We start from the raw sequence: 26,130 nt of genomic DNA on the forward strand, positions 1-26,130 counted from the left end.
CAGAAATGTTTACTTTGATTAGATCTTCAATCTTAGAATTAATACATTTAAATGAATTTATCTTGAAAAGTTATTTTACTTTTATATCATACTTTTAATGCATTACAGTAAAATTGGATTCTATTTTAGAGTAGATAAAAGCAGTCTTATTGGTAAATATGTTACATAACTTCTCTGAGTCTAGATTTTTCTTATCTAAATAATCAGATTTGTAATAACAGGATCTCTCTTTAACGACTGTGGAAAGATAGCATGAATGAATACATGGAAAGAACTTGGAACGGTTCCTGATACAGACTGTATGCTCCAGATGTATTTACTCATATTATTTGCTAAGCAAATATGTAGGATAATAATTCATAGATTTTGAAATATGTTGAATAGTCTGTTTTTTGGAAAGAGAGAACTGACTGTGAGGCAGACATTAACTAGCTGCAAAGCCTTAGCAAGCTGGTAACTTCTAACCTCTTTACTGAAGTGCATGCCTGGCTCATTGTAGGCTCCAGAGCTGGTACCTCTGGCTGGTTCTTTAGGCTTCCTTCTCCTCTGACAGGGAAATCATACCATGCATGATGGGAATGGAGCAACAATTTATTTTGCTTATTTTTTTAGAAGCATGCAACTCACAAATTCTTTTTTTGGCCATGGAAATGGAGGTATCTTCTGTTTGCCCTTCATATGAGATCACCCTAAAATTTCTGAAACAGTTTCCCACTTCCTTAATATAACAGGGTTATGTCTACTCTAAGAAAAATTGACAGTGAAAATATGAATTCTTGGAGTTCCCGTCATGGCGCAGCAGAAACAAACCCAACTAGGAACCATGAGGTTGCGGGTTCAATCCCTGCCCTTGCTCAGTGGGTTAAGGATCTGGCGTTGCCATGAGCTGTGGTGTAGGTCCAGATGCGGCTTGGATCTGGCATTGCTGTGGCTCTGGCACAGGCAGGCGGCTATAGCTCTGATTCGACCCTTAGCCTGGAAACCTCCATATGCCACAGGTGCAACCCTAGAAGGACAAAAAGACAAAAAAAAAAAAAAGAAAGAAAAAGAAAATATGAACTCTTGTAGTACTTTTTATTCTATTTTCTTGTTGTTCTACTTTTATTTCTTTTTTCTGTTTTGACTTACTTTCATTTTAAAAATAGCATATACTAATTTGTATAAAATGTAATCAAACATTATAGAGAAATATGAAATGAAAAATATATCTATTTCTCCCTATTTTTTATGCTTCCCACCCTCTCCTCTAGCCTCAGCCCTACCCCCAAAGGTAAACATTGTGGCTTCCTGTTTATCCCTCAGATATATTCCACAAATATATAAATATTTATAGATATATAAAGAAGCACATATGTGTGTGTTTGAGTGTGGATATGATGTATATACATATTTATATACAGTGTAAATATATTTGTGTGTATTTAAATTTACTCCCTACAGATAGACATTTTTTCTATTCTATAATATGATTATTCCATATTTTATTTTTCTAGTCTCCCATTAATGAAACGCTGGTTATTTCCACTTACTTTTGCTATTGTAAACAGTTTTTCCTTGAACATCCGTGCACTCTGATTTTTTTTTTTTTGTCTTTTTGCTATTTCTTTGGGCCGCTCCCACGGCATATAGAGGTTACCAGGCTAGGGATCTAATAGGAGCTGTAGCCGCTGGCCTATGCCAGAGCCACAGCAACGCAGGATCCGAGCCGCGTCTGCAACCTACACCACAGCTCACGGCAACGCCGGATCCTTAACCCACTGAGCAAGGGCAGGGACCAAACCCGCAACCTCATGGTTCCCAGTCACATTCGTTAACCACTGCGCCACGATGGGAACGCCCTGAATATTTTTTTTAATGGTTTTTATTTTTTTCCATTATAGCTAGTTTACAGTGTTCTGTCAATTTTCTACTGTACGGCAAAGTGACCCAGTCACATATACATATATACATTCTTTCTCTCACATTATCCTCTATGATGCTCCATCAGAAGTGACTAGATATAATTCCCAGTGCTATACAGCAGGATCTCATTGCTTATCCATTCCAAAAGCAATAGTTATTACCTATTATTATATCTATTAACCCTACATACCCAGTCCATCCCACTCCCTCCCCCTTCCCCTTGGCAACCGCAAATCTGTTCTCCAAGTCCATGATTTTCTTTTCTGTGGAAAGGTTCATTTGTGTCATATATTAGATTCCAGATAAAGTGATATCATATTGTATTTGTCTTTCTCTTTCTGACTTACTTTATTTAGTATAAGAGTCTCTAGTTGCATCCATGTTGCCTCAAATGGCATTATCTTGTTCTTTTTATGGCTGAGTAGTATTCCATTGTGTATATAATACCACATCTTCCTAATCCAATCATCTGTAGATGGACATTTGGGATATTTCCACGTCTTGGCTATTGTGAATAGTGATGTAATGAACATGCAGGTGCATGTGTCTTTTTCAAGGAAAGTTTATCCAGATATATGCCCAAGAGTGGATTGCTGGGTCATATGGTAGTTCTGTATATAGTTTTCTGAGGTACTGTTTTCCATAGTGGTTCTACCAATTTATGTTCCCACCAAGAGTGCAGGAGGGTTCCCTTTTCTCCATACCTTCTCCAGCTTTTGTTATTTGTGTGAATATTTATTTACTTATAGAATATCCATAGAGTAAACGCCTAGAAGTAATGTCTTTACTATTAACATCTACATGAAAATGCTGCCAGATGGATTGCCAGATCATGAGTTCATCCATGAAAGAGATAAATCACAAGTAAGTTATTTTAGATATTGGTATGTAATATAGATAAATAGAAACTTAATTTTGCTTATATATTCATTTGGCCCAGTTTTAGGATCATTTCCTATCACCAAGTCAAATTAATCTGCTTCAGTTATGATCACTATTCAAGCCTGGATGATCCTTGAATTTCATGCCGAGGGACGTAGCATACTCAGAAATATAATATTTTCTTTTGAAACTAAAGTTTACCTGAAGGACATTTTTTTTTAATGGTAGAATAAAGTTAGAAATCATTTCACAACTGCACTTGGACATTCACATCTTGTGCCTTAATTTTTCCATAAAATCAGACTATGAAGAAGCAAATGTACATATTATTTATTCCTTGGTAGGAAGGCTACTTAGTGCCAGAGCATAACAACAGGAAGGGAAATACTAATTTAGCTGTTTTTCCTTCGTCATTGATTTAATTTGGGGGACATCAAAGGTATTAAGGACAACAGACTGGTAATTATCAAGATAAAAATGACATACCCGGGAGATACTGAATTTTCCAATCCTCACAAAGCCTTGCAAAAATTGTTAAGAGGAAGGATAACTGGAACAAGGCTATGTGGTAACATTTCTTAGACTGTCCTCTGAAATGAATAACTAAGAACATGTGGTAATGACAGAATTAATAACATCCATGATCTCTGATTAAACTTGTTACTATACATCAGTCCAGGGTTTCTGATGACATAGTTAATAACCATATATTAAAAAACAGGCTAGATGTCAATTTTATTCCACTTGGCATGAAAATTTATTTTAGCTTAAAAAAGAAAAGGCATTTCTCCTTTATATTTTATAAATGTCATAATATTTATTACAATAGTATATATTGTATGAGCAAACTCATGAATCTGTGTTTACAAAGCATAGGAAAGCATTTATGACCCATGATAATCAAGCAGTTAAAAAAGTGTATCTTTAGTTTTTCCTCTGTGAACACTTGGAAAGTGGAGTGGGAGTCAGTGAAAATATTTCTGTAAAAATAAACAAACATGTCCACATAGGAATGTTAGTAAATATGCTTACAGACACACCATCTTTTAGTTTATTCCTAACTGTTTTTGAACTAAATTATATCTGGGTATTTCTGTTGGTTGCCTTGTATCTTAATCAGAATCAGCTTAAATTCTAAAAGCCTCAATTCCTAATTCTGGGAAATATGCTTCTCCCATCCTCATTTTCCTCCAGTGTAAAAAAATAATAATAAAACTTACGAGAGCAGTTGTCTTGATTAAATGAGATACAGCTTGGAGTTCCATCACAGCCCAGTGGTTAACGAACCTAACTAGTATCTGTGAGGACATGGGTTCCATCCCTGGCCTTGTTCAGTGGATTAAGGATCCGGCATTGCTGTGCACTGTGTTATAGGTTGCAGATGCAGTTCAGATCCCGCATTGCTGTGGCAGTTGCAGCTCTGATTTGACCCCTAGCCTGGAAACTTCTATATGCCACAGGTGTGGCCCCCCCACCCAAAAAAAAGAGAGAGAGAGAGAGATACCTTAATGTGGTGTCTACATTTATTAGCCAACTAGTAAGTATTGGTTCCATTCTTCCTCTCTTAAACTGTTGTATTTAACATTTTTAAGTTTCCACTGGTTAACTTTGACCCTCTTCATTAGGAGTTTAATCAAATAAATTCTAAAATCCTTTCTGGCAAGGTGGTATGTAAATGAATAAACTCAATAACAAAACCAAATTATGAAATTGCTGTTAAATTCAATAAAAATTATTAAATTCTGAAATTGTGTACATCTTCATTTATTTATTTCTTAATGGAGAGTGTATGCAAAACATTTTACTGGGTACTTTAAGGGATACAAAATTTAATCTACCATAGCTCTCAGATATGTTTCAGCCATTTTTTTCTGATTAAACTTTATAAGATTTCATTTAGTGTTAGGAAAGAGTGGAGAGGGAGAGAATTAATAGGTTATCGCTCTACTTGAACTGGGAAAATTTTGTATCTCCACTGGCACATAAAGTGAGTCAGGGAAAACAAGGACAAAAAATAAGTTCTCGTGAAAATGATAATATTGTCAGTATTTGTGTGTATTTCTATGGAAATAAATCTTAAGCTTAGTTTTCATAGGATGCTTTGTATTTGTGGTCTACTCCCAGTTCTATAACTAACCTGAATATGGAAAAGCTATGTTTTTCTCTCACTGCTTCAGCTTCCATATCTTTAAATAAGATGTCCAAAGATAGTCCATGGATGGTTCTAACAAAATTTTTAAAGCTTAGAAATAGAAAGGTAACTAAAGATCTAGTTATTGACATTCCAATTCTCATTTAGTCTTTAGCCAGAAATAGGTAAGTATGGTAAGCTGTGCTCAGCCTGGATAAAACACATTGGTGAGAGTTACACCCTTTAATTTCTATCAAATTTTCATAATTCTTTTAGTTCTGACATTGGATAAACACAGATACTGGGACACAGATGACATATGTTACATATCCATCAACATAAAAATATTATGCAAAAATAATTATCTCTTAATACTCTTACTTTCGATTACAAAGGAGGAACCATGATAACAGGGAAAGGAATTAGTTCAAATGCTCCAATCCCACCTTATTGTGGAGAATGACAGTAACTGGAACTTTTAACCCAAGTGCTTCAGAATAACAACATATAACTCAGTTTTTTAGAACAGTGAAAAAAACTAAGTTAATTTAAGCAAATATTCAAATAATAAAAGGAATAATAAGTAGAGTTCCCACTGTGGTACAGCAGGTTAAGGATCTAGCATTGTCACTGCAGTGGCTTGGGTCCCTAATGTGGTGTGGGTTTGACCCCTGGCCTGGAAACCCACATGGCACAGGCACAGCCAAAATAAAGAAAAAATAATAAGCATATAGGATACTCATTGAACACAAGTACTATAAATGCAGTTGTACCTCTGGGAAATATGAGCAGGAATAGAAGGCTCTGTCCATTCTTCTCTATAAACAACACACTTTCTTCATTCTACTTTCAGACACCCCCATCCCTAAAATTCCTATGTTTTCTTTTTGCAGTTGATCAGCTTCAACTATCACAAAATTTCAGGGAATTCAATGATAGATGATTGGTCCAGCTTTGGTCAGGCTTCTTCCAAATGAACAGCTGTGGACACAGGAGCAGGGTCATGAGCCCATTCTGCATATGTTGGCAGAGGATGGGAGAGTGGGAGTGGGGAAACAGGGTTCAGAGAAAGCAAGCTGATATCCTAGGCATATATGCCAAAATGTACCTACCAAACATTCTATATTAAAATATTTTTTTAAATATATTTTAAAATTCAAGTTAAACTTGGAGTTACTCAAAACAAATCTTAGGTTTAGGCCATATGGTATTTCTTGAATAATTAAATGCTGTTTCATAACACAGTGTTTCCATTCCGTAACCAAAAGAAAAAGTATTTCCTTTAGAGTATATCCCAAGGATTGGATTCTTTTAGGAAAGAAAAAAAAGATTTTTTTTAATTGACAAAATTTTATGACATTTGGAGCTAGTTTTGCTTAACTGAGTATTCAAGTATTCAACCACATTGTATGTTGAACTCTTTGGAGCAGAAACATCGTGTATAAATCTAACAAGCAATTACATTTGTCTCAGTCTTATCTGAGCCAATGGTAAAGGTCAGACAGTTGCTGAAAGGTTCAGTGATTCTAACTGATGGAACTAATGTCCATCTGTGTAAAAGTGAACATTTTGGAAATGCCCTGATCTTTATCATGATGAATCAACTTAAAAGTCATTCATCAATCTATACTCTTCTTCCTGATCCTTCCCCTGACTGCACTACTGAGTTACCATGTTACATGGATACATACAAACATCTATTTAAAATAAATAATCAGTATTTTATTTTAGAGATGGGTTAGTCATCCTTACTTTGCATGAATTTTCATTCTCTAAAACAGGCAGCATTGATCACCCCAGCATGAGACTCTTGATACAGGCCCACTCTTTTGGGTCATGTCTCTATAATAATTATAGAAGGGAAGAGAAAACTCTTTTTGGACCAAATAATTTTTAAAAGTAGTTAGAACAAATTTACATACACAACAACTCAAAACATGCTTCATAATTGCAGGTATAAGCTGATGTGCATAAAGATATGGAGTACTGACAGGAAATAAAATTCAGAGACAAAAATCTTCAAGTAGCTAAATGTTTTTATCCAGTCCTGGCTTAGGCCAATCAATACTAATCCCTCAAGGCTGATTTGGTCCAGTACTTGGAAGCCTCAGTATGCAGTATCTGAAGGCCTTCCCAAGAACATTGGGCACATTGTTTTTCACATAGAAGAGTTCCCATTGTTTCACAGCTTGCTTTTGGTTTTAAACTACTTATCTTTTGTCTTTCACACTGATAGCCTAAAAGGAGGTTTAAAGGAGGTGGTCATATTTTCCAGTGGTGACTGTGTGCTTAGCACTTTGTATGCAGTGTCTCACGTAATCATATATTAACTTTGTTGTACATGTGAAGAAACTGAGGCTCTGGAGTTGTTGTCCTGTGCTCAGAGTTAGTCCACTAATGCATAAAGTGTACATGTATAATTCATCTATGCTCAGACTTTTTACCAGAGGAAATTGAAAAGAGAGATTATCTAGTGGATAAGTATCACTGTATGAAGTATGCATGAAGTGACACTCAATGTTGTTTCTATAATACATGATAATGACAAATGCTCCCGTGGAAAGAGAACACTAGAAAGCTGAATGTGTAAGTCCTAGATTTGGCTTATAAACATGCTAAGTGTGATTTGGGACCAATAACAACATTTCCAGGCGTCTGGTTCCTTCTGTCCATGTGAAGTCCCTTCATCACCCTCATTCTCTATACACTTTTATATGTTTATTTTTATAAGGTAAGAAATGACAAAAAGTATGGTATAAGTATTTTCCTTAATAATTTCTTTCCCATTTATTTGTAAACGAAGACTCAGGAAGGTCAATGCCTCTAGTGTCTCTGTTACTGCTATTTCCTCAATGCCTGGACTGGCCTTTGAAATTCAGTATGCATTTAACAAATATTTGTCAAGTGAATGAATAAAAAGGAGAGAGTATGAAGTTCCCATTGTGGCTCAGTGGTAATGAACCCGACTATTACCTGTCTCTGGCCTTGCTCAGTGGGTTAAGGATCCAGTTTTTGCCGTGAGCTGTGGTGTAGGTCACAGATGCGGCTCGGATCCCACATTGCTGTGGCTGTGCTGTAGGCTGGCAGCTGCAGCTCTGATTCAGCACCTAGCCTCGGAACTTCTATATTATATGCTGCAGGTGCAGCCCTAAAAAAGATAAAAGAAAAAAAAAAAAAGGAAAGAAGAGAATGTAAATTGAGAAAGAAAAATGGCTGTAAAACCTACCCCTTCCCAGAACATTTTTCTCTATGCAGTCATGATCTATTTACTTGTCTGTATCTCCCACTGGGAACTGAGACTGAAGCTGTTGTAACAACTATATTTCCATTGCCTGGAACAGTGTCTAGCCCCACCAGATGATAAGCCCTCAATAAGTAAAGCTTGTTTAAAAGTCTGGAGCATAGGGCTGTTTGCTCATTATCCTGAAGTTGTTTCCAGGGAAGTTAGATTTGAGTATCAATCAGTCTGTGTTTCTTCAAAGACACATTTACAGGGCAATCACAGACAATTATGACTGAGGGTAAATCAAAACAAATTAAGGAAAATAAAAGGTATAATAAGTACACCTGAAATTAACGCAACATTGTAAATCAACCATAATCAATTAAAAATTGATTAATAAAAATAAAATAATAAAATAGTAGGAATAATAAGGACTCCAATGATGGTCCACTATATTGAAGATCATAGAATCTAGTCCACAAGTGGTATATAAAACTGAGCACTTGTTATATTTTATATTAAATTAATGTTATAAATTTGGTTTTAGCAAAATAGTATGTTATACTAAATTGATAATTTGTCTTTGTCTTGGTTTTCTAAATGTATGTATTTAACTATTACCATAATAGAATTTTAAGTCAACACTGAAAGCCCAAAAAATTTTTCCTTTGAAACAGGGCTGTGCTTTAATCCAGTTTGAGAAACCCTGAACAGAAAATATTTATATTTCTCTGTCTCTGAGCTTTTATCGATGTGTGTTTTTTGTTTGTTTGTTTTTTCTATGCTTTTTATTTCTCCTTTTATTAATTTTTTTAAATTGTTATTTCCCCAATACAGTTTTTTTTTCCATTGTACAGCTTGGTGACCCAGTTACACATACATGTATACATTCTATTTTCTCACATTATCATGCTCCATCATAAGTGAGTGCACATAGTTCCCAGTGCCACACAGAAGGATCTCATTGCTAATCCATTCCAAAGGCAATAGTCTGCATCTATCAACCCCAAGCTCCCAATCCATCCCCCTCCCTCTTGGCAACCACAAGTCTATTCTCTAAGTCCATGATTTTCTTTTCTGTGGAAAGGTTCATTTGTACAGTACATTAGATGCCAGATATAAGTGATATCATACAGTATTTGTCTTTCTCTTTCTGACTCACTTCACTTAGTATGAGAGTCTCTAGTTTGATCCATGTTGCTGCAAATGGCATTATTTTGTTCTTTTTATGGCTGAGTAGTATTCCACTCTGTGTATATACCACATCTTCCTAATCCAATCATCTGTCAATGGGCATTTAGGTTGTCTCCATGTCTTGGCTGTTGTGAATAGTGATGCAATGAACATGTGGGTGCATGTGTCCTTTTTAAAGAAAGTTTTGTCCGGATATATGCCCAAGAGTGGGGTTGCTGGGTCATATGGGAGTTCTATGTATAGTTTTCTAATGTACCTCTGTATTGTTCTCCATAGTTGTTGTACCAGCTTACATTCCCACCAAGACTGCAGAAGGGTTCCCTTTTCTCCACACCCCCTCCAGCATTTGTTATTTGTGGGCTAATTAATGATGGCCATTCTGACTGGTGTGAGGTGGTGGTACCTCATGGTAGTTTTGATTTGCATTGCTCTAATAATCAGGGATGTTGAGTATTTTTTCATGTGCTTGTTGGCCATCTACATATCTTCCTTGGAGAAATGTCTATTGATGTTTTTTGCCCATTTTTCAACTGGGTTGTTGGCTTTTTTGCTGTTGAGTTGTATAAGTTGTTCGTATATTTTAGAGATTAAGCCCTTGTCAGTTGCATCTTTTGAAACTATTGTCTTTTTTGTTTCTTTTTGGTTTCCTTTGCTGTGCAAAAGCTTGTCAGTTTGATGAGGTCCCATTGGTTTATATTTGCTTTTATTTCTGTTGTTTTGGGAGACTGACCTGAGAAAAAATTCATAAGGTTGATGTCAGAGAATGTTTTACCTATGTTCTCTTCCAGGAGTTTGATGGTGTCTTGTCTTATATTTAAGTCTTTCGGCCATTTTGAGTATTTTTGTGCATGGCATTCCCATTTCATTGGTTTGCATGCAGCTGTCCAGGTTTCCCAGCAATACTTGCTGAAAAGACTTGTCTTTTTCCCATTTTATGTTCTTGCCTCCTTTGTCAAAGATTAATTGCCCATAGGTGTCTGGGTTTATTTCTGAGTTCTCTATTCTGTTCCATTGGTCTGTATGTCTGTTTTGGCTCCAGTACCACACTGTCTTGATGACTCTGGCTTTGTAATATTGCCTGAAGTCTGGGAGAGTTATGCCTTCTGCTTGGCTTTTGTTCCTCAGGATTGCTTTGGCAATTCCGGATCTTTTGTGGTTCCATATAAATTTTCGGATTGTTTGTTCTAGTTCTGTGAAAAATGTCCTGGGTAATTTGATAGGGATTGCATTGAGTCTATAGATTGTTTTGGGTAGTATGGCCATTTTTACAATATTAATTTTTCCAACCCAGGAGTACAGCTTTCCATTTCTTCTTTAATTTCCTTGATTAATGTTTTATAGTTTTCAGCATGTAAGTCTTTTACCTCCTTGGTCAGGTGTATTCCCAGGTAATTGTTTTTTCGGGTGCACTTTTAAAAGGTGTTGTGTTTTTGTATTGTTTGTTTGTTTTTTAACAGCGATACCTGTGGCATATGGAAGTTCCTGGGCTAGGGGTCAAATTGGAACTGCAGCTGCTGCCTATACCACATCTACATCAGCACTGCTTCTGAGCCACATCTGCCACATGTGTGGCAGCTTGCAGCAACACCAGATCCTTAAACTTTCAAGCAAGGCCAGGGATCAAACCCATATCTTCACAAGACACCATGTTGGGTCCTTCACTCCCTGAGCCACAACGGGAACTCCCACGTCTCTAACATCACCATGTACTCCATTGCCAGCCGGGTACCTTGCACAAGCATGCTGATAGTGACCATAAGCTAAAAAGAGATTGACATTAAAAAAAAAATCAGTCTGTCATCACAACTGAGATACTATCACAAAGCAATTGATGCTGAGACTCTCAGGTCATTTTTGGATAGAAAAGAGACGACGCATACATATTGGATGGCGTCTAACTCATCTACTTCATTCCAAATGTATTATCCTAAAAAGAGCTACTTTATAAATAAGAATAAACACAGCGAGTTTCTAAAGAAAGAAAGAATTTCCAAATATTTCCAGACTTTTTATTTTATTATTTTATTTTTATTGAAGTATAATGATTTACAGTGTCATGTTAGTTTCATGTATACAACATAGTGGTTCATATTCTTTTCATATTCTTTCTGTTATGGCTTATCGAGGATATTGAATACAGTTCCCTCTGCTATACTGTCAGAACTTTTTTATTTATTTTGTATATAGTAATATGTATCTGTTAATTCCAAATTCCTAATTTGTTGCTTCCTCCCTTCCCCCTTTGGTAACCATAACCTTCTTTTCTATGTAGGTACTTTATTTTAAGTGTATTGTAGCAAATTGCAGTGGAATAAATACACTGATTGAGTCTAACATTATGTATTTGGAACGTGTGGCTGTTGACCTCAATTTGCAGATGTACAAGGAACACGCAAATCAGCATTTCATGGTGGTATCCTCATGGGCAAAGACTGTGTCTTATTCCTTGTTTGTATGGGGTGCCAATACAAGGCCTCACACAGGTGTGTTTGCAATGATGAGGGTTAAAGAGATGTGTTGGAACCCAGCACTAGGGAGTCAGAAACTGAGTTCTAATCCGGGTGACACCACTTTCTAATTTTATGAAACTGGAAAAGCGACTTAATCTTGGGTTATGAAAAAATGAATGTGTGAACTAACTGAAAAATCAAATAAAAACTATAATTATTGGGAGTCCCTGTTGTGGCTCAGCAGTAATGAACCCCACTAGTATCCATGAGGATGCAGGTTGGATCCCTGGTCTCATTCAGTAGGTTAAGGATCCAGTGTTGCCATGAGCTGTGGTGTAGGTCGTAGATGAAGCTTGGATCTGGTGTTGCTGTGGCTGTGGCTAGGCCGACAGCTGCAGCCCCAATTTGACCCCTAGCCTGGGTACTTTCATGTGCCACAGGTGCAGCCCTAAAAAGCAAAAACAAACAAATTATAATTATTGAATGAATCCTGGCCCTTTATTGGTCAGTAACTTCTGCTTAAGCCAGATAAGTGTGTGTTCTGTTCTATTAGGTCAGAGCCTGTTCATTTTGTTGCTCTCTTTCTTTCTTTAGTCTGTGAATTTCTGGTACGTGCTGGTGATGAATGATGAACATACAGAAAGGCGATATCTGCTGTTTTTCTTTCTGAGTTGGGGACTTCCAGCTTTTGTGGTAATTCTCCTCATTGTCATTTTGAGAGGAATCTATCATCAGAGCATGCCCCAGATCTATGGACTCATCCACGGTGACCTGTAAGTACATCCACACGGAGCACCCTGCCTCCTCAGCCTTTCTGTACCCAAGCAGCTCTTCTGGTAGGTGGTAGAAGCAGGTGACTAAGGGGTCTGACTAAAGGAGTACTGTGAATACCTTTGCCTTCCTGCCACACCATCTAACTTTCTACTTCCTCTAATTATCTATTTAAATAAGAAACTATTGCCCCTTTGATTCCTTAGATAGATGCAATTTTCTCTGGTGAGTTGATGTATCAAACAGTTCATAGTAATTTATACTTTTTAATAATTTAGTTTGTTAGGTTGAGACAAACAAAAATGCTTAGTGAAATCTGGGAACTATGAAAATTTTGGTAAAGAATAGAATCAATGAAAAACGTTGTGTGGCACATTATCTAATGAGTCTGGTATTTGGGGGCAGGGTGAGGGCTGTGGTAGGCACCATCGATCCTAAGATCCTTCAATACCAAAAGATTATATCAGAGTGGATGTAAGGTGTCTGCAAAAGTTCATGGGAAGGAGACAAGGTAAATTGGCTCCTTCTTATATATTCTGATTAAAGTTCACTAGTGACCTTGAAATCTTTATACACACACTAATATTCATGCCTTAATGCTAAATGTGGTATCTTAAAGCTTTGAGGACCATTCAGCCCCTTTTATTGACCACACACACACAAAACCCTTTATAATAATAAAACTTAATCACCCCTTCATGTAATGAGGATATACAGAGAAAAGTAATGTTTCTACATAAGAAAGCTTAAATCTTAAAGCTTAAAACTTAAATCAAATAGCTTAATCACAATCTTATGGGGACAATATTGTCTAATTATCTCACAGGTTACTGTGAAAATAGAAGTTGGTTAATAAATGTGGAAGGTCTTTTTTTTTTTGCCTTTTTGTCTTTTTTTAAGGCCATACCTGCGGCATATGGAGGTTCCCAGATTAGGGGTCTAATCAGAGCTACAGCTGCCGGTCTATGCCACAGCCACGTCTGTGACCTACACCACACCTCACGGCAATGCCAGATCCTTAACCCACTGAGCGAGGCCAGGGATCGAACCTGCAACCTCATGGTTCCTAGTCAGCTTTATGTCCACTGCACCACTATGGGAATTCCAAATGTGGAAGATCTTTGACAGTAAAAGCACTATATAAGCAGAAGTTATTTTAATATCATTATTGCCTCATCAATTATAATCATCCATTTTATACTTAATAAATACTCGTTTTTGATGTATGCAGATCTATTTCATACATGGACAGTTGCAGACTAATATTCCAAAGATATCAAATCGATCCAAAGAGATTAGCTGTTGTAATACGCGAACACCCATTAAGTACCATATATAGTAATTTGTATTTTTATTGAAGTTCAGGATGATTCCCTTATCCTGATTATAGTATTACAACAACAGTATTGAAATGTAGTATTAGCTTTTGTCCATGTAAGATTTTAAAAGCCTGATCTGGAAAGAAATGATTGTGTCTTTTCACAATTATAACATTTTACTATTCCTGGCATGAATTTAAATCTTGAGCTGCCAGATTCAACTTCGGAAAGTTCTGCAACATTCTTATGAAGTCCAGACTAACCATGAGACAAGTTGTGGTGGCCAGCAGCCTTCCCTTTCATGATGGCAAGACAGAGTTATTTGGCAGCAATTTTAGCATCACATCCTTGAAAAATGGGCCCCAATGAAAGTGATGTTAATTAGAAGAAACTCTCTGTTGACGCTTCTAAAAGGATTTTTAAAGAGAGAAATAAAGTATTACACAACAATGTCCAAACCAAAGGGGTCTTAAAATATTTGCTTTCTGAGGCTTTTGAAGAAAGTTCTTTATCACCAGCTCAACTGTAGTAAGTAAAATGTAAAACATATTAACCTTTACCCCATTTAGTATTATAGGATTATTAAGCCAAAAATGACTAACCTTTCTAAGTAATATAGGTTACCTTTCTCCTTCATTCACATCATATGAATTTATTTCCTTTTTTCAAAAATTCTGTATGTTTAATATCACTTTAATCTCAATATAAGAATAAATTACTACATTATTTTTGTAAAATATTGCATAACTATATCATTTGAAAATGAGCCTTTTCTCTGGAGGTAATGATGGGACTTGTGGTTGTAAAATAACAAGACATCTGTTGTGTAGTAGTTGTTTGTAGTAATAAAACTTCTTTTAAATGAAGCATTTTCTCTAAGTAGATCTCTAATGCACTCATATGTGCAAGTTGTTATTTTTACAGTGTTTTTGTCAAATTTTAGAACCAAGATTATGGTAATTTCAAAAACACAGGAAGTGATCTCTCTTTCCCTGTTAGCTAAAAAAGTTTACAAGTTTAGTGTTGTTTCTTAAAATTTTGGAAGACATCGCACATGAAAGCCAGTTAGGCCTCAATTTTTTTTTGCAATAAGACTTTTAATTACAGATTCATTTTACTTTAAACATGTAGAACTATTCATATTTTCTACATGTGTTTATTTCTGTGTTAATTTGATAAATTGTCTTTTTTTCTAAGAATATTTTCATTCCTTCTAACTATTCAAATTTTTTTTGTTTGTAAATTGGTAGTGATGAATCTTTTTTCATTTTTGATTTTGTCTGTTTGTACCTTCTCTCACCTTTTTTTTCCTCTCTTGATCAGTCATGATGGAGGGGTTATGAATATTATCATTCTAACTCAAATTCAGCTTTTGACTTCTTGGTATTCTTTAGTGTGCCTTTATTTTCAATTTCAGAATTTTTTCTATACTCATCTTTTTAATATACTTTTATTTTGGGATTTTGTCTGGTTTTTCTTTTTCTTCCTTTTAAAATGTATTCTATTAATCTTATTTGCTTTGGTTACTATATGCCAGGTATTATGCATTTATTTTAATTATTTAAAAAGTTTACCCAGCTTGGGAGTTCCCTTCATGGCTCAGTGGTTAACAAACCCAACTAGGGACCATGAGGATGCTAATTCAATCCCTGGCCCTCGCTCAGTGGGTCAAGGATCCAGCGTTGCCATGAGGTGCGGTGTAGGTTGCAGACGTGGCGCAGATCCCCCATTGCTGTGTTGTAGACTGGCAGCTATAGCTCTGATTCAGCCTCTAACCTGGGAACTTCCACATGCCATGGGTACAGCCCTAAAAAAAATTAAAAAAAAAAAAAAAGGTTTACCCAGCGTTTTCGACATATAGTTCACACGCGTAATTGCATTGTTTAATGTGTACAATATGATGATTTGATACACACATCTATTGTGAACTAATTACTTCAATAGTGTAGCTCCTCTATCATCTCACACAATTACCATGTATGTGTGGTAAGAAGTTTAAGATTTCTTCTCTTAGCAGTTTACAAGTATATAATACTGTATTGTTAACTATAGTCACCTTGCTTATAGTGTATCTCCAAACCTTACTTGTCTTACAACTAGAAGCTTATACTTTTTGACCAACACGCCCCACAACCCCCCATCCTCAGGTCATGGCAACTACCATTCTAATCTCTTTTGAAGAGTTCAGCTTTTTTAGATTCCTCATATAAATGAGATTGTACAATTTCTTTTTCTGGCTGAATTTTTTCACTTACCATAATGCCTCCAGAGTCTATCCATATTGTTGCTCATGGTAGGATTTCCTTCTTTCTTTTGGCTGAATAATATTGTATTATTATATTGTATATATTGAGGTATATATTTCACATCTTCTTTATCCATTCACTCATAGACAGACCCTTAGGTTGTTTCCATATCTTGGCTATTGTGAATAATGCTGCTCTGACCATGGGGTTGCAAATATCTCTTCAAGGTCTTGATTTCATTTCTTTGTATATACTTGGAAGTGGGATTGCTGGATCATATGATAGTTCTATTTTTTTTTTTTTTTTGCAGAATTACCATACTGTTTTCTGTAGTGGCTGTAACAATTTACATTCCCACAACAGTCTGTGATCTTTATTATTTCCTTCCTCCTGCTAACGTAGCGCTTAGTTTGTTGTTTTTCTAATTCCTTGAGGTATAAACTTAGGTTGTTTATTTGAAATCTTTCTTTTTTCTTAATGGTGGCTTTTATAGCTATAAACTCCATCTTAGAGCTGCTTTTGCTGAATCCCATAAGTTTTGGAATATTGTGTCCCATTTTTGTTTGTTTTAAGATATTTTTATTTCCCTTTTGATTACTTCTTTGACCCACTGATTGTTCAGGAGTATATTGTTCACTTTCCATATATTTGTGAATTTTCCTGTTTCCTTCCTGTAACTGTCTTCTAGTTTCATACTATTGTAATTAAAAAAGGTATTTACTAGGATTTTAATCTTTTTTATGGTCATTATCTTTTAATACAGTAATTGCATTACTTGTTAAAGACATGGAAATTTGGGTATTCAATATATGACTACAGTTCCGAAACCAAATAGAAAGTTTAGAATATTCAAGAGTTTGATGACTTGCCTCAATACAATAACTGGGATTGTGTGGAGAACAAAATCACAGAGGTCTCTCTCTTTTTATGAACAGGAATTTAGGGCCTTTTAATGAGAATTTACTCTTTAATATAGAATTACAATGAGCAAAAATAGAGCCATTAAACTTACTTCTTTTTCTTAACCTTTCCCTTTTTTTTTAAATCTTTTAAAATTTCTTAAGACTTATTTGTAGCGTAATATGTGATCTATCCCGGAAACTGTTCTGTGTGCACTTGAGAAGAATGTGTATTTTGCTACTGCTGGATGGCATGCTCTGTATGTTTGTTAGATCCATTTGGTCTAAGGAATAGTTCAAGTCCAACATTTCCTTCTTGATTATCTGACTGGATGATATGTCCATCATTGAAAGTGGAATGTTGAAGTCGCCTATTATTGTATTCTTGTCTATTTCTCCCTTCAGATTGGTTGGTATTTGCTTAATATATTTGGGTGCTCTGATGTTAGGTACATACATATTTTTGGTTATTATATCCTCTTGATTAATTGATCCTTTATCATTATATAATGGCCTTCTTTATCTCTTATTATACCTTTGGAGTTAAAGTCTATTTGTCTGATATTAGTGTAGTGACTCTTGATGGAATATCTTTTTTTCCCTTCATTTTGAGCCCACGTGTGTCCATAAGCTCAAGTGAGTCCCTTGTAGGTAGCATATATTTGGGTCTTTTTAAAAAAATCCATCCAGTCATTCTGTACATTTATATTGGAGAATTTAATCCATTTAGAGTAATTATTGATAAGGACTTGCTAATATATCTTATCAATTATTTTTTGGCTATTTTATTGTTCCTTTGTCCTTTTTTTCCTCTCTTGCTATCTTACTTTTTGAGTGGATGGTTTTCCATAATGATATGCTTTGATTCTCTTCTCTTTATCTTTTGTGTGTCTGTTGTAGGTTTTTGCTTTGTGGGGCCATAAGGCTTGCATAAAATACCCTAGTGATATAACAGTCTATTTTATGTTGATAAAAACCTAACTTCATTTCCATACAAAAACTATTTTTTACCCTTCCTTTTTTCTTTTTGAGGTTACAGTTTACCTCTTTTTAAACTGGGTATTCATTAACAAATTAATGTAGCTATAGTTATTTTTAATGCTTCTGTCCTTTAACCTTTTGTTAGAGTTAAGTGGTCAACACACTACTTAATTACTATATTAGGATATTTTGAATTTGACTATATACTTACCTTTACCAGTATGTTGTAAATTTTCATATGTTTTCGTGTGACTAATTAGTATCTGCTCATTTCACCTTGAAGAACTCCTTTCAGTTTTTATTGTAAATCAGGGCTAGTGGTGAAGAATTCCTTTAGTGTTTGTCTGGGAAAATCTTTATTTCTCCTTAATTTCTGAAGTACAGCTATATCAGATAGGATATTGTTAGTTGGTAGGATTTTCTTTTAGTGCTTTGAATATATCATCCCACTCTCTTCTGGTCTGTAATGTTTCTGCTGAAAAATCCATGGATGGCATTATGGAGGTTCCCTTGTTAAGTTATATAAGGTTTTTTTTGTTTATGTTTTTTGTTTTTTTTTATTTTTATTTTTTGCTGTCTTTTAAGTTTCTTTGCCTTTGATTTTTGAGAGTTTTATTGTAATGTGTTTTTTGGAGAAGATCTCTGTGAGTTGAGTTTGTTTAGGGACCTCTGTTATTTATTCTGAAATCCAATAAACATCTTTATCAAAATGACATGCAGCTATTTTATGTTTAGCAGGTTTAAGATTAAGCTCTTAAGTGTGTGCTCTGACCTCCACTTCCTATCAAAAGTCCACCATTCACCCAGATACCCAAAGTGTGAACTTGAGTTTTCTGTTTTTTCTTACATTTCACATCTTATTAATCATAAATCATTTTATACCCTAACTCATAAATGTCTTCCTGATTCACTCTCATTTTCATCTTCCTCTCTTTTTTCAGCACCATTTCTTCATGTCAGCTGTGTTATTTCTGTCTGTCTCTTGGGTTGCCTTTTGTGTTCTTATCTCTTGTTTTTTTTTTCCTTTTATAGTCCATCCACTAAATTTTGAAGTATTGAAATGATTATATCACTCTGATGTGTAAAACCCAGGAGTTGCTTTTCATTACTGTCAAGGTCATGGATTGTTAGGTTATCCACAGTTATGACACTAAACTCTTGAACCAGCTTCTTTTAGCATCCTTCCCACCCATCATCTCCAGTTACCCTGAATCACTCTCTATTTCCCATGGTCTTTTATGCCTATACCTTTGAATATGTCTTCTATGTCTCAAATGCTTTTCTTTCCTTTCGCATGTCCCCAAAATACCTATTCTTCCTCTAAGCATCAACTTATATGTCAATTCTTTAAAATATCTATTTTCAAATTAAAACACTACTTCTTATATATAGCCTTGGTAGACTCAGCTCCCTTCATAAATCCTATGATTATACTACACATACTATACATACTATATTATGAATACTTGATTAAGGTAGCCATGTAAATTGAAATCCAGGCTGGAGGTCAGTGATAAATTACAGAATACATGGTGAAGAGTTAATGAATTTATGATGGATGCAGGGCTTAATGCACTTTATAATGGAAATATATGAAGTGGAAAAAGAAAAGCCTTAACTAGAGGAAATTGATACAAATGTAGATTTAGAGAAAACTTTCATGCTCTCTCTATCCAACAATATATATGTAATAAAATTTTGCACAATAATATGATTAGCAAAATATATCTAAAATACCTGGAATTTACCAAATAATACTGTCTCAGTATTTTAAATATTGTCATATCTTAAGGAAAAAATTTCCTTATACATATATAAAATATCAAATTCTAATTTACCAAGACTAATGGATTTTTTTTCCCACTGTACAGTATGGGGAGCAAGTTACACATACATGTATACATAATTTTTCCTCCCATTGTTGTGTTACAGTGTAAGTATCTAGACATAGTTCTTAGTGCTACAGAGCAGGGTGAATGGATTTTTGAATCTAGATTTGAATCACACAGTGTGATTTGGAGAAAGGTTTTAAAGAACCTGTAAAATTTAAAATTTACTTTTGTCAATGAAGTAAAACACTCTATAGACTAGTTACTGCTTCTTTGTCACTGAGTGGTTTACTCCTATGAATCTATGAGAAATTATACTAAAAGTTAACAAAACAAGGCTTTTTATATACCTTTAATATTTTTAAAGACACTTTCATTTTGTGATAGAAATTCTTCCAGCTTTTTTTTAATCTTAGATTGAACAGTTCTTAATAAAAGTAAAGCTAAAGTAAATGAAATCTGTCCTTGATTGATTTCCATTGATTACCAGAAGTAACTCTATTGAGAGTACCAGAGGTAGTCTCTATTGAGTGGTTTATATTGAGTTTCTTTGGAAGTAGTCACCTATTTTTCTTGGATTGGCTTCTCAGCTGCCTTAGGAAAAGAAAACAAGCTGAAGGAGAATCCCTCACCTTATGATGTCAAGTGCAGAGAAAAGAGAATAACACACCAAGTCAAGAGCCAGGATGGAAGCAGAGGGAATATTGCCCTGAGAATCACCCTAACTAGATAATATGCTGTTAATATGTGGCCACAATTATGTTACTATGGACGGATAGAGTGATTGAGAATGAGTGTCAGAGTAATGGCATATGGGGGAGGACAGTGAAGCTGACTTATCTGGATAACTTACCTATGAGCAGTAAGGCCCTGACACATTAATAATTGTCATTAACCATAAAAGACAAAACAATGATGACAGGTTTTTACTTCCAAAATAACTTGTTTTTTTTTATCTTTCTTGCTAATTTGCATGAATACAAACTTAAAGAAAAATCAACATATTACTTATTGAATAACTATTATGCGCTAAGGCCCAAGTGAATTCTCTTCTATTTAAGCTAAGAATTTTTTTGCTTATAATGAAAAAATGCATAACAATTTTAAAATTGATCACAGTGTTTTAATTTCTCAGTATTTTAGTTTCTTAGTATTTTAACCTCATGTTTTACATTGGACGTTCTTAACAAATCTTCATTGTAAGCTATTCTGATTATCCTGCTTCTGAACTAAATTAGCCATTTTATAAATTACTCAATCCTCTGAAAACAATCTAATTTTGCTAGCTATATTAGGAGAAATATTAATATAGAGGACAAATCTGTGTATTCTAAATTAGAACTAAAGTAGAAGTAATAGTGTTACATGGGAAGCATGCTGTCATTTGACATCTTTATTTTCATTGAATTAATTAAAAAGAATCATGAAAAAATGTTTATAAGTATGAAGAATGTATTTACCTATTGTCCAAGGATTAGAGAAAATTGCTGTAAATTTATGGAAGAGAGATCTTGGCAGGATCTCTTCATGGATTTTCTTAGGTGGGTGGAATATATTACACACGGATGTGTACACACACACACACACACGAAAAGAAGTAGCAGCTTTCGACTAGCACTTTCCAGAGCTTCAAAGTAAAGAGACAGTGAGAGTATGCTTTCTCACAAGGTTTTAGAATCACAAAATCAAAGGGTTGGAATCTATCTCATTTGCCTTAATAAAGTTCCAGGTATGTCCTCAGAAGCATATCATTATTCAACTCTCTGTTCAAAGACTCATTAGCATCTTGAACTTATTCTAAGCATACTCAGTTTATTTGACCTTTTACAGCTACTAATTATACAACTCATTCTGCTCCTCTTACCTCATTCTCTTAGCTTGTGTTAGCTTTTAGCTCACTGAGCAACAGTCTCAGCTTTTCTAACTACTGCTGTATCTCTCCAAGAAAAATTCCAACTGGTGCTTTGAGTTATACCCTTCATGGCTTCTCTGAAGTCTCTGGATCCTCTTATTCACATGCAAGGTGGAACCATGGTGAAAAGAAACTTTATGAAGCATTGAATTCAGTCTCCATACAATCCTAGAGTAATCTTTACAGCATCACTGGCAAATTTCATTAACTTTATACTTGAACCCCTCTGTGAGAGGATGTGTATTTCCTCCCAGGACTTTTCACAGTAGAAATATTTTAGATGCTGGCTCAAAATTGAATTTCTGGGAGTTCCCGTCATGGTACAGTGGTTAACAAATCCGACTAGGAATCATGAGGTTGCGGGTTCGGTCCCTGCCCTTGCTCAGTGGGTTAACGATCCGGCGTTGCCGTGAGCTGTGGTGTAGGTTGCAGACGCGGCTCGGATCTCATGTTGCTGTGGCTCTGGCGTAGGCTGGTGGCTACAGCTCCGATTAGACCCCTAGCCTGGGAACCTCCAAATGCCGCAGGAGCGGCCCAAGAAATAGCAAAAAAAAAAAAAAAAAAAAAAAGACAAAAAAGAAATTGAATTTCTGGATTCATACAAAAAACCCAAACTATTCAATTTATTAATCTTTCATTTTGTCACTGTTCTTTTGTTTCCAAGCTAAATGTTTCTGATTTGTTTAAATATTTCCATTTGCATCTTTTTATTATCTCAGTAGCTCTCCTCTAAACTTGTTCTATCTGTCCATTTATATCAGTCTCCTCCTCCTCCTTCTTCTTATTCTTCTCCTTTTACTTTTGTTTTTGTTTTTGTTTTTTCTAGGGCTGTACCCACAGCACATGGAAGTTCCCAGGCTAGGGGGTCCAATCGGAGATATAGCCGCCAGCCTATGCCAGAGCCACAGCAACACGGGATCTGAGCCAGTTTGCGACCTACCCCACAGCTCACAGCAACGCCAGATCCTTAACCCACTGAGCCATGACAGGAATGCCTACATTTTATTTTTGAAAGAATTTTAAACAGAAAATTTTTAAAAAATTCGGAGTTTACATATGCCCTTCACCTGAGGGCAGGTATATACATACTTTTATATAACCATATTACAGTGATCAAAACCAGAAAATTAAGTATGATAAAATACTCTTAACTAAATGACAGTGTTCAAATTTCACGTGTTTTCTCAAAAATTGGTGACAAGCGTATGATTTTATTGTTATTTCAGTATACTAATAAGATGTATGATATTATTAGATAGAGCGTATCTACAATTCCTGGAAGGAATACTTCTTGGTCATTGTTTTATTTCTTAGTGTGGAGTTGGATTCCCTTTATTTTTATTTCATTTAGTATTATCGTATCACTATTCATTAGTGATGTTGATCTGTGAGTTTTTTTTCCCTTGGACTGTGTCATTTGGTTTTACTTACTTTATAAAAATATTTATGAAGTTTCTCTTTTTTATAGCACATGAGACAGTCTGGTCTTAAGAGATTTGGTAGAGTTCCCCTGTGAAACGATCTGGGCTTGTTGCTTTTTTATGGAGTTGCCCATTAATAACTTGTCCTAGTTCTCTCTAGAAATTAGTCTGTTTAAGCTTTGTAAATCTAAATCTAAATGTTGCATAGATTTTCAAATTTACTTGCATGAAAGATTGTAAAGCCCTTGTCACTTCTTTATGATATACCCACAAACATGAAATTCTGTTCTCCACAAATGATCTCACTTTCGTGACCTGGTTTCCTTAATACCAAACAGCATGACAAAATCTTTGTTAACTGCTCCTAGCTATGGAAAATGAAGGGAAGACATATGATAGCCTTAAAAGTTGTCTCACATGCATTTTCCATTATTCAGTTTAATTTGAAAAATAATTACATGGGCTTTTGTATTCCATAGCTGTGTCCCTATGGTGTGGTGTGTTACTTCAGACACACTAGCATAACATTTAAGGAAAAAACGTTTAGAAGACAAAGATGAAAATTTCACATGATTAATTTAATATTCTAAGTTAAAGGAGCCTCAGCGTCTTTTGCCTGTCATAATTATGGAGAAATTCATAAATAGATTACCTCCCTTGCTCCTTCTCTCCATAAAGCATTCGTTGAATACTCTAATAGGCTATCTGATAAACTAATTCTACCATGTCTTGTATTTGAGTAAAAAGTATTCATTATTTAACACTCATTCAGATTCTACCTCTAATATCCTTCTATGTAAAGGAAATAGCATCATCAAATACCACTATTCATTAAAAAGAATATCAGAGTTACCACTGTGGTGCAACTGGATCAGAGTCATTTCTGCAGCTCCGGGATGCAGGTTCAATCCCTGGCCTGGCACAGCAGGTTAAAGGATCCACCGTTGCAACAGCTGTGGCATAGGTCAAAACTGAAGCTTAGGTCTGATCCTTGGCCCAGGAATTCCATATGCTACAGGGCAGCCAAAAAATTAAAAAAAATTAGTATTTATTATTTATTTAGTTATTCTAGCTAATTAACATTTGTAAATAAGCACCTATGGCTAGATACAACTCTTATTTCTAGTACACAGGGATCCAACTCTTAAGTAAATGTGCTTAATGTTTACAACACCCAGGTCCTGAAATGTAAGGAACTGAAAAAAAAAAAAAGAAAGCACTTCAGCAAATTAACTATGTCTAGAGAGGTGGCTGTAAATGTTTTCTTGATTGGAATCTGGCAGAAGGAGCAGGGGCTTTGTGGGTAGATAGACAAGAAGTCAAGTGCTGGCTCTGTGTGTTCTAGCTCTGTGGCCCCAAACAGGTTACTCTCTGAGAGCTTGCAGCTCCCCATCTGTGGAATAGGTACAATAAAACCTTGTCATAGGATTGTGATGTGGATTGAGTGAGATAATGCATGAGTGAAAATGCAGGCACAGTACCTGGAGCAGAGGAAGGGTCAATTCATGACAGCCTCATGTATGGGTCTGTGAATGTATGTCTCATATGAAGTGGTTATTACATGTAATCTGTCAGACAAGCCTGGCTAAACATTACTGACCTATGAATTCCTAATCATTTTATTACCTCCAGTTATTCTGAAACTACTTTTTAAATTATTTCTGTCCTTTTCTTTCACATTTTGACATTAGGATTACAAACAATACATTCTTTAATATTTCTGAAACCGAAAAACTTTCATCAATCTAAGCCAGCTGTCTGGTTTGTTTTTTTGTTTTTTTGTTTTTTTTGTCATAAATGGGGAAAAAAAAATGCCTCAAAGCTTGCAGTCTTCTGTAGTACTCATTTAGTTTAGGCTGGTGTAACAGAATATCCTTGATTCCTGGGTGACTTAAACAATACAACATTTCTCTCTCACAGTTCTGGAGACTGAAGTCCAGACCAGAGTGTCAGCAGGGCAGGTTCCTGGTGAGGGCCTCTGCCTGGTCTTGTACTCACCTGGCCTTCCTTAGTGGTGCAGAGAGATAATCCTTTCTCAAGGCCCCACCCTTATGACCTAATCTAACAATTAGTATTTCCCAAAGGTGCCGCCTTCAAATACATCACATTGGGGGTTAGAGTTTCAGTGTCAACATGTGAATTTAAGGGGAACAGGGGACACAAACATTCAGTCCATAGCTGGCATTTTTATGGTTTATCTAAATGTAAATACAATCTGAAGTGAAAGATTAAGTATCCATTTAGTTCCAGGGAGTTATTATTGGTAGGTCTACAAGTTGTGAAAAATAATGGAAAATTAGCTTCATTTATGTTAAAAGATGAGCAACTATATCCTTCTGTATCCAGAAACAACTAGATTTATTCTCATATTATTCTCGGAGAGTAGTGTCAAATAAATATCATTGTTTATGATGACTTCAGGAGTATCAGTAATAGCTTTTTCCAAGTCTCAATATTTCTGTGATAACAATATTATAATAATATGTAGCCCCATATAACTTATTATTAAATTATTTGGCATATATTTTCTACCTTTTTTCTATGTATATTCTAATAAATTTATAAGCACATATTGCCCCCCACACACACACACTCACAATAAAAACAGGATATGTACTATTTTGCAGTCTACTTTTTATTTATAGGACAGTTTTTTTATCAGTATGTATTAATCATATTTTGTGTTACAGTGTTCTATTATATTTATTTCACCACTTTATTGGTAGACTTTTGGACTATTTCCTGTTTTTCTTTATAACATTGCTGTAATGAATATCCCTACATAGACATCTTCGTATACTTGTGTTACTATTTTCCATAGGATGAATTTGAACCATGAAATGACTTATTCAAAGAATACATATGTATTTTTTTTACTTTAAAAGATATCACCAAAGTGTTCCGAAAATAGACACACCTGTTTATACTCAAATCACAGAATATGACAAAAATAAAACAATTGCCCCACAT

The 26,130-nt window shown here is 35.2% G+C and overlaps 1 protein-coding gene across 1 annotated transcript in view; it reads left to right on the forward strand.

The window, feature by feature from the left end:
* Positions 1–26,130, forward strand: part of ADGRV1 (adhesion G protein-coupled receptor V1) — a 538,647-nt gene that overhangs the window by 364,638 nt on the left and 147,879 nt on the right. The window contains exon 85 of the mRNA XM_047778281.1: positions 12,377–12,555. Coding sequence (XP_047634237.1) covers positions 12,377–12,555 — 179 coding nt within the window. The remainder of the gene's footprint in view (positions 1–12,376; positions 12,556–26,130) is intronic.

This window comes from Phacochoerus africanus, chromosome 4 (genome assembly GCF_016906955.1).
Source record: "Phacochoerus africanus isolate WHEZ1 chromosome 4, ROS_Pafr_v1, whole genome shotgun sequence".
NCBI lineage: Eukaryota > Metazoa > Chordata > Mammalia > Artiodactyla > Suidae > Phacochoerus > Phacochoerus africanus.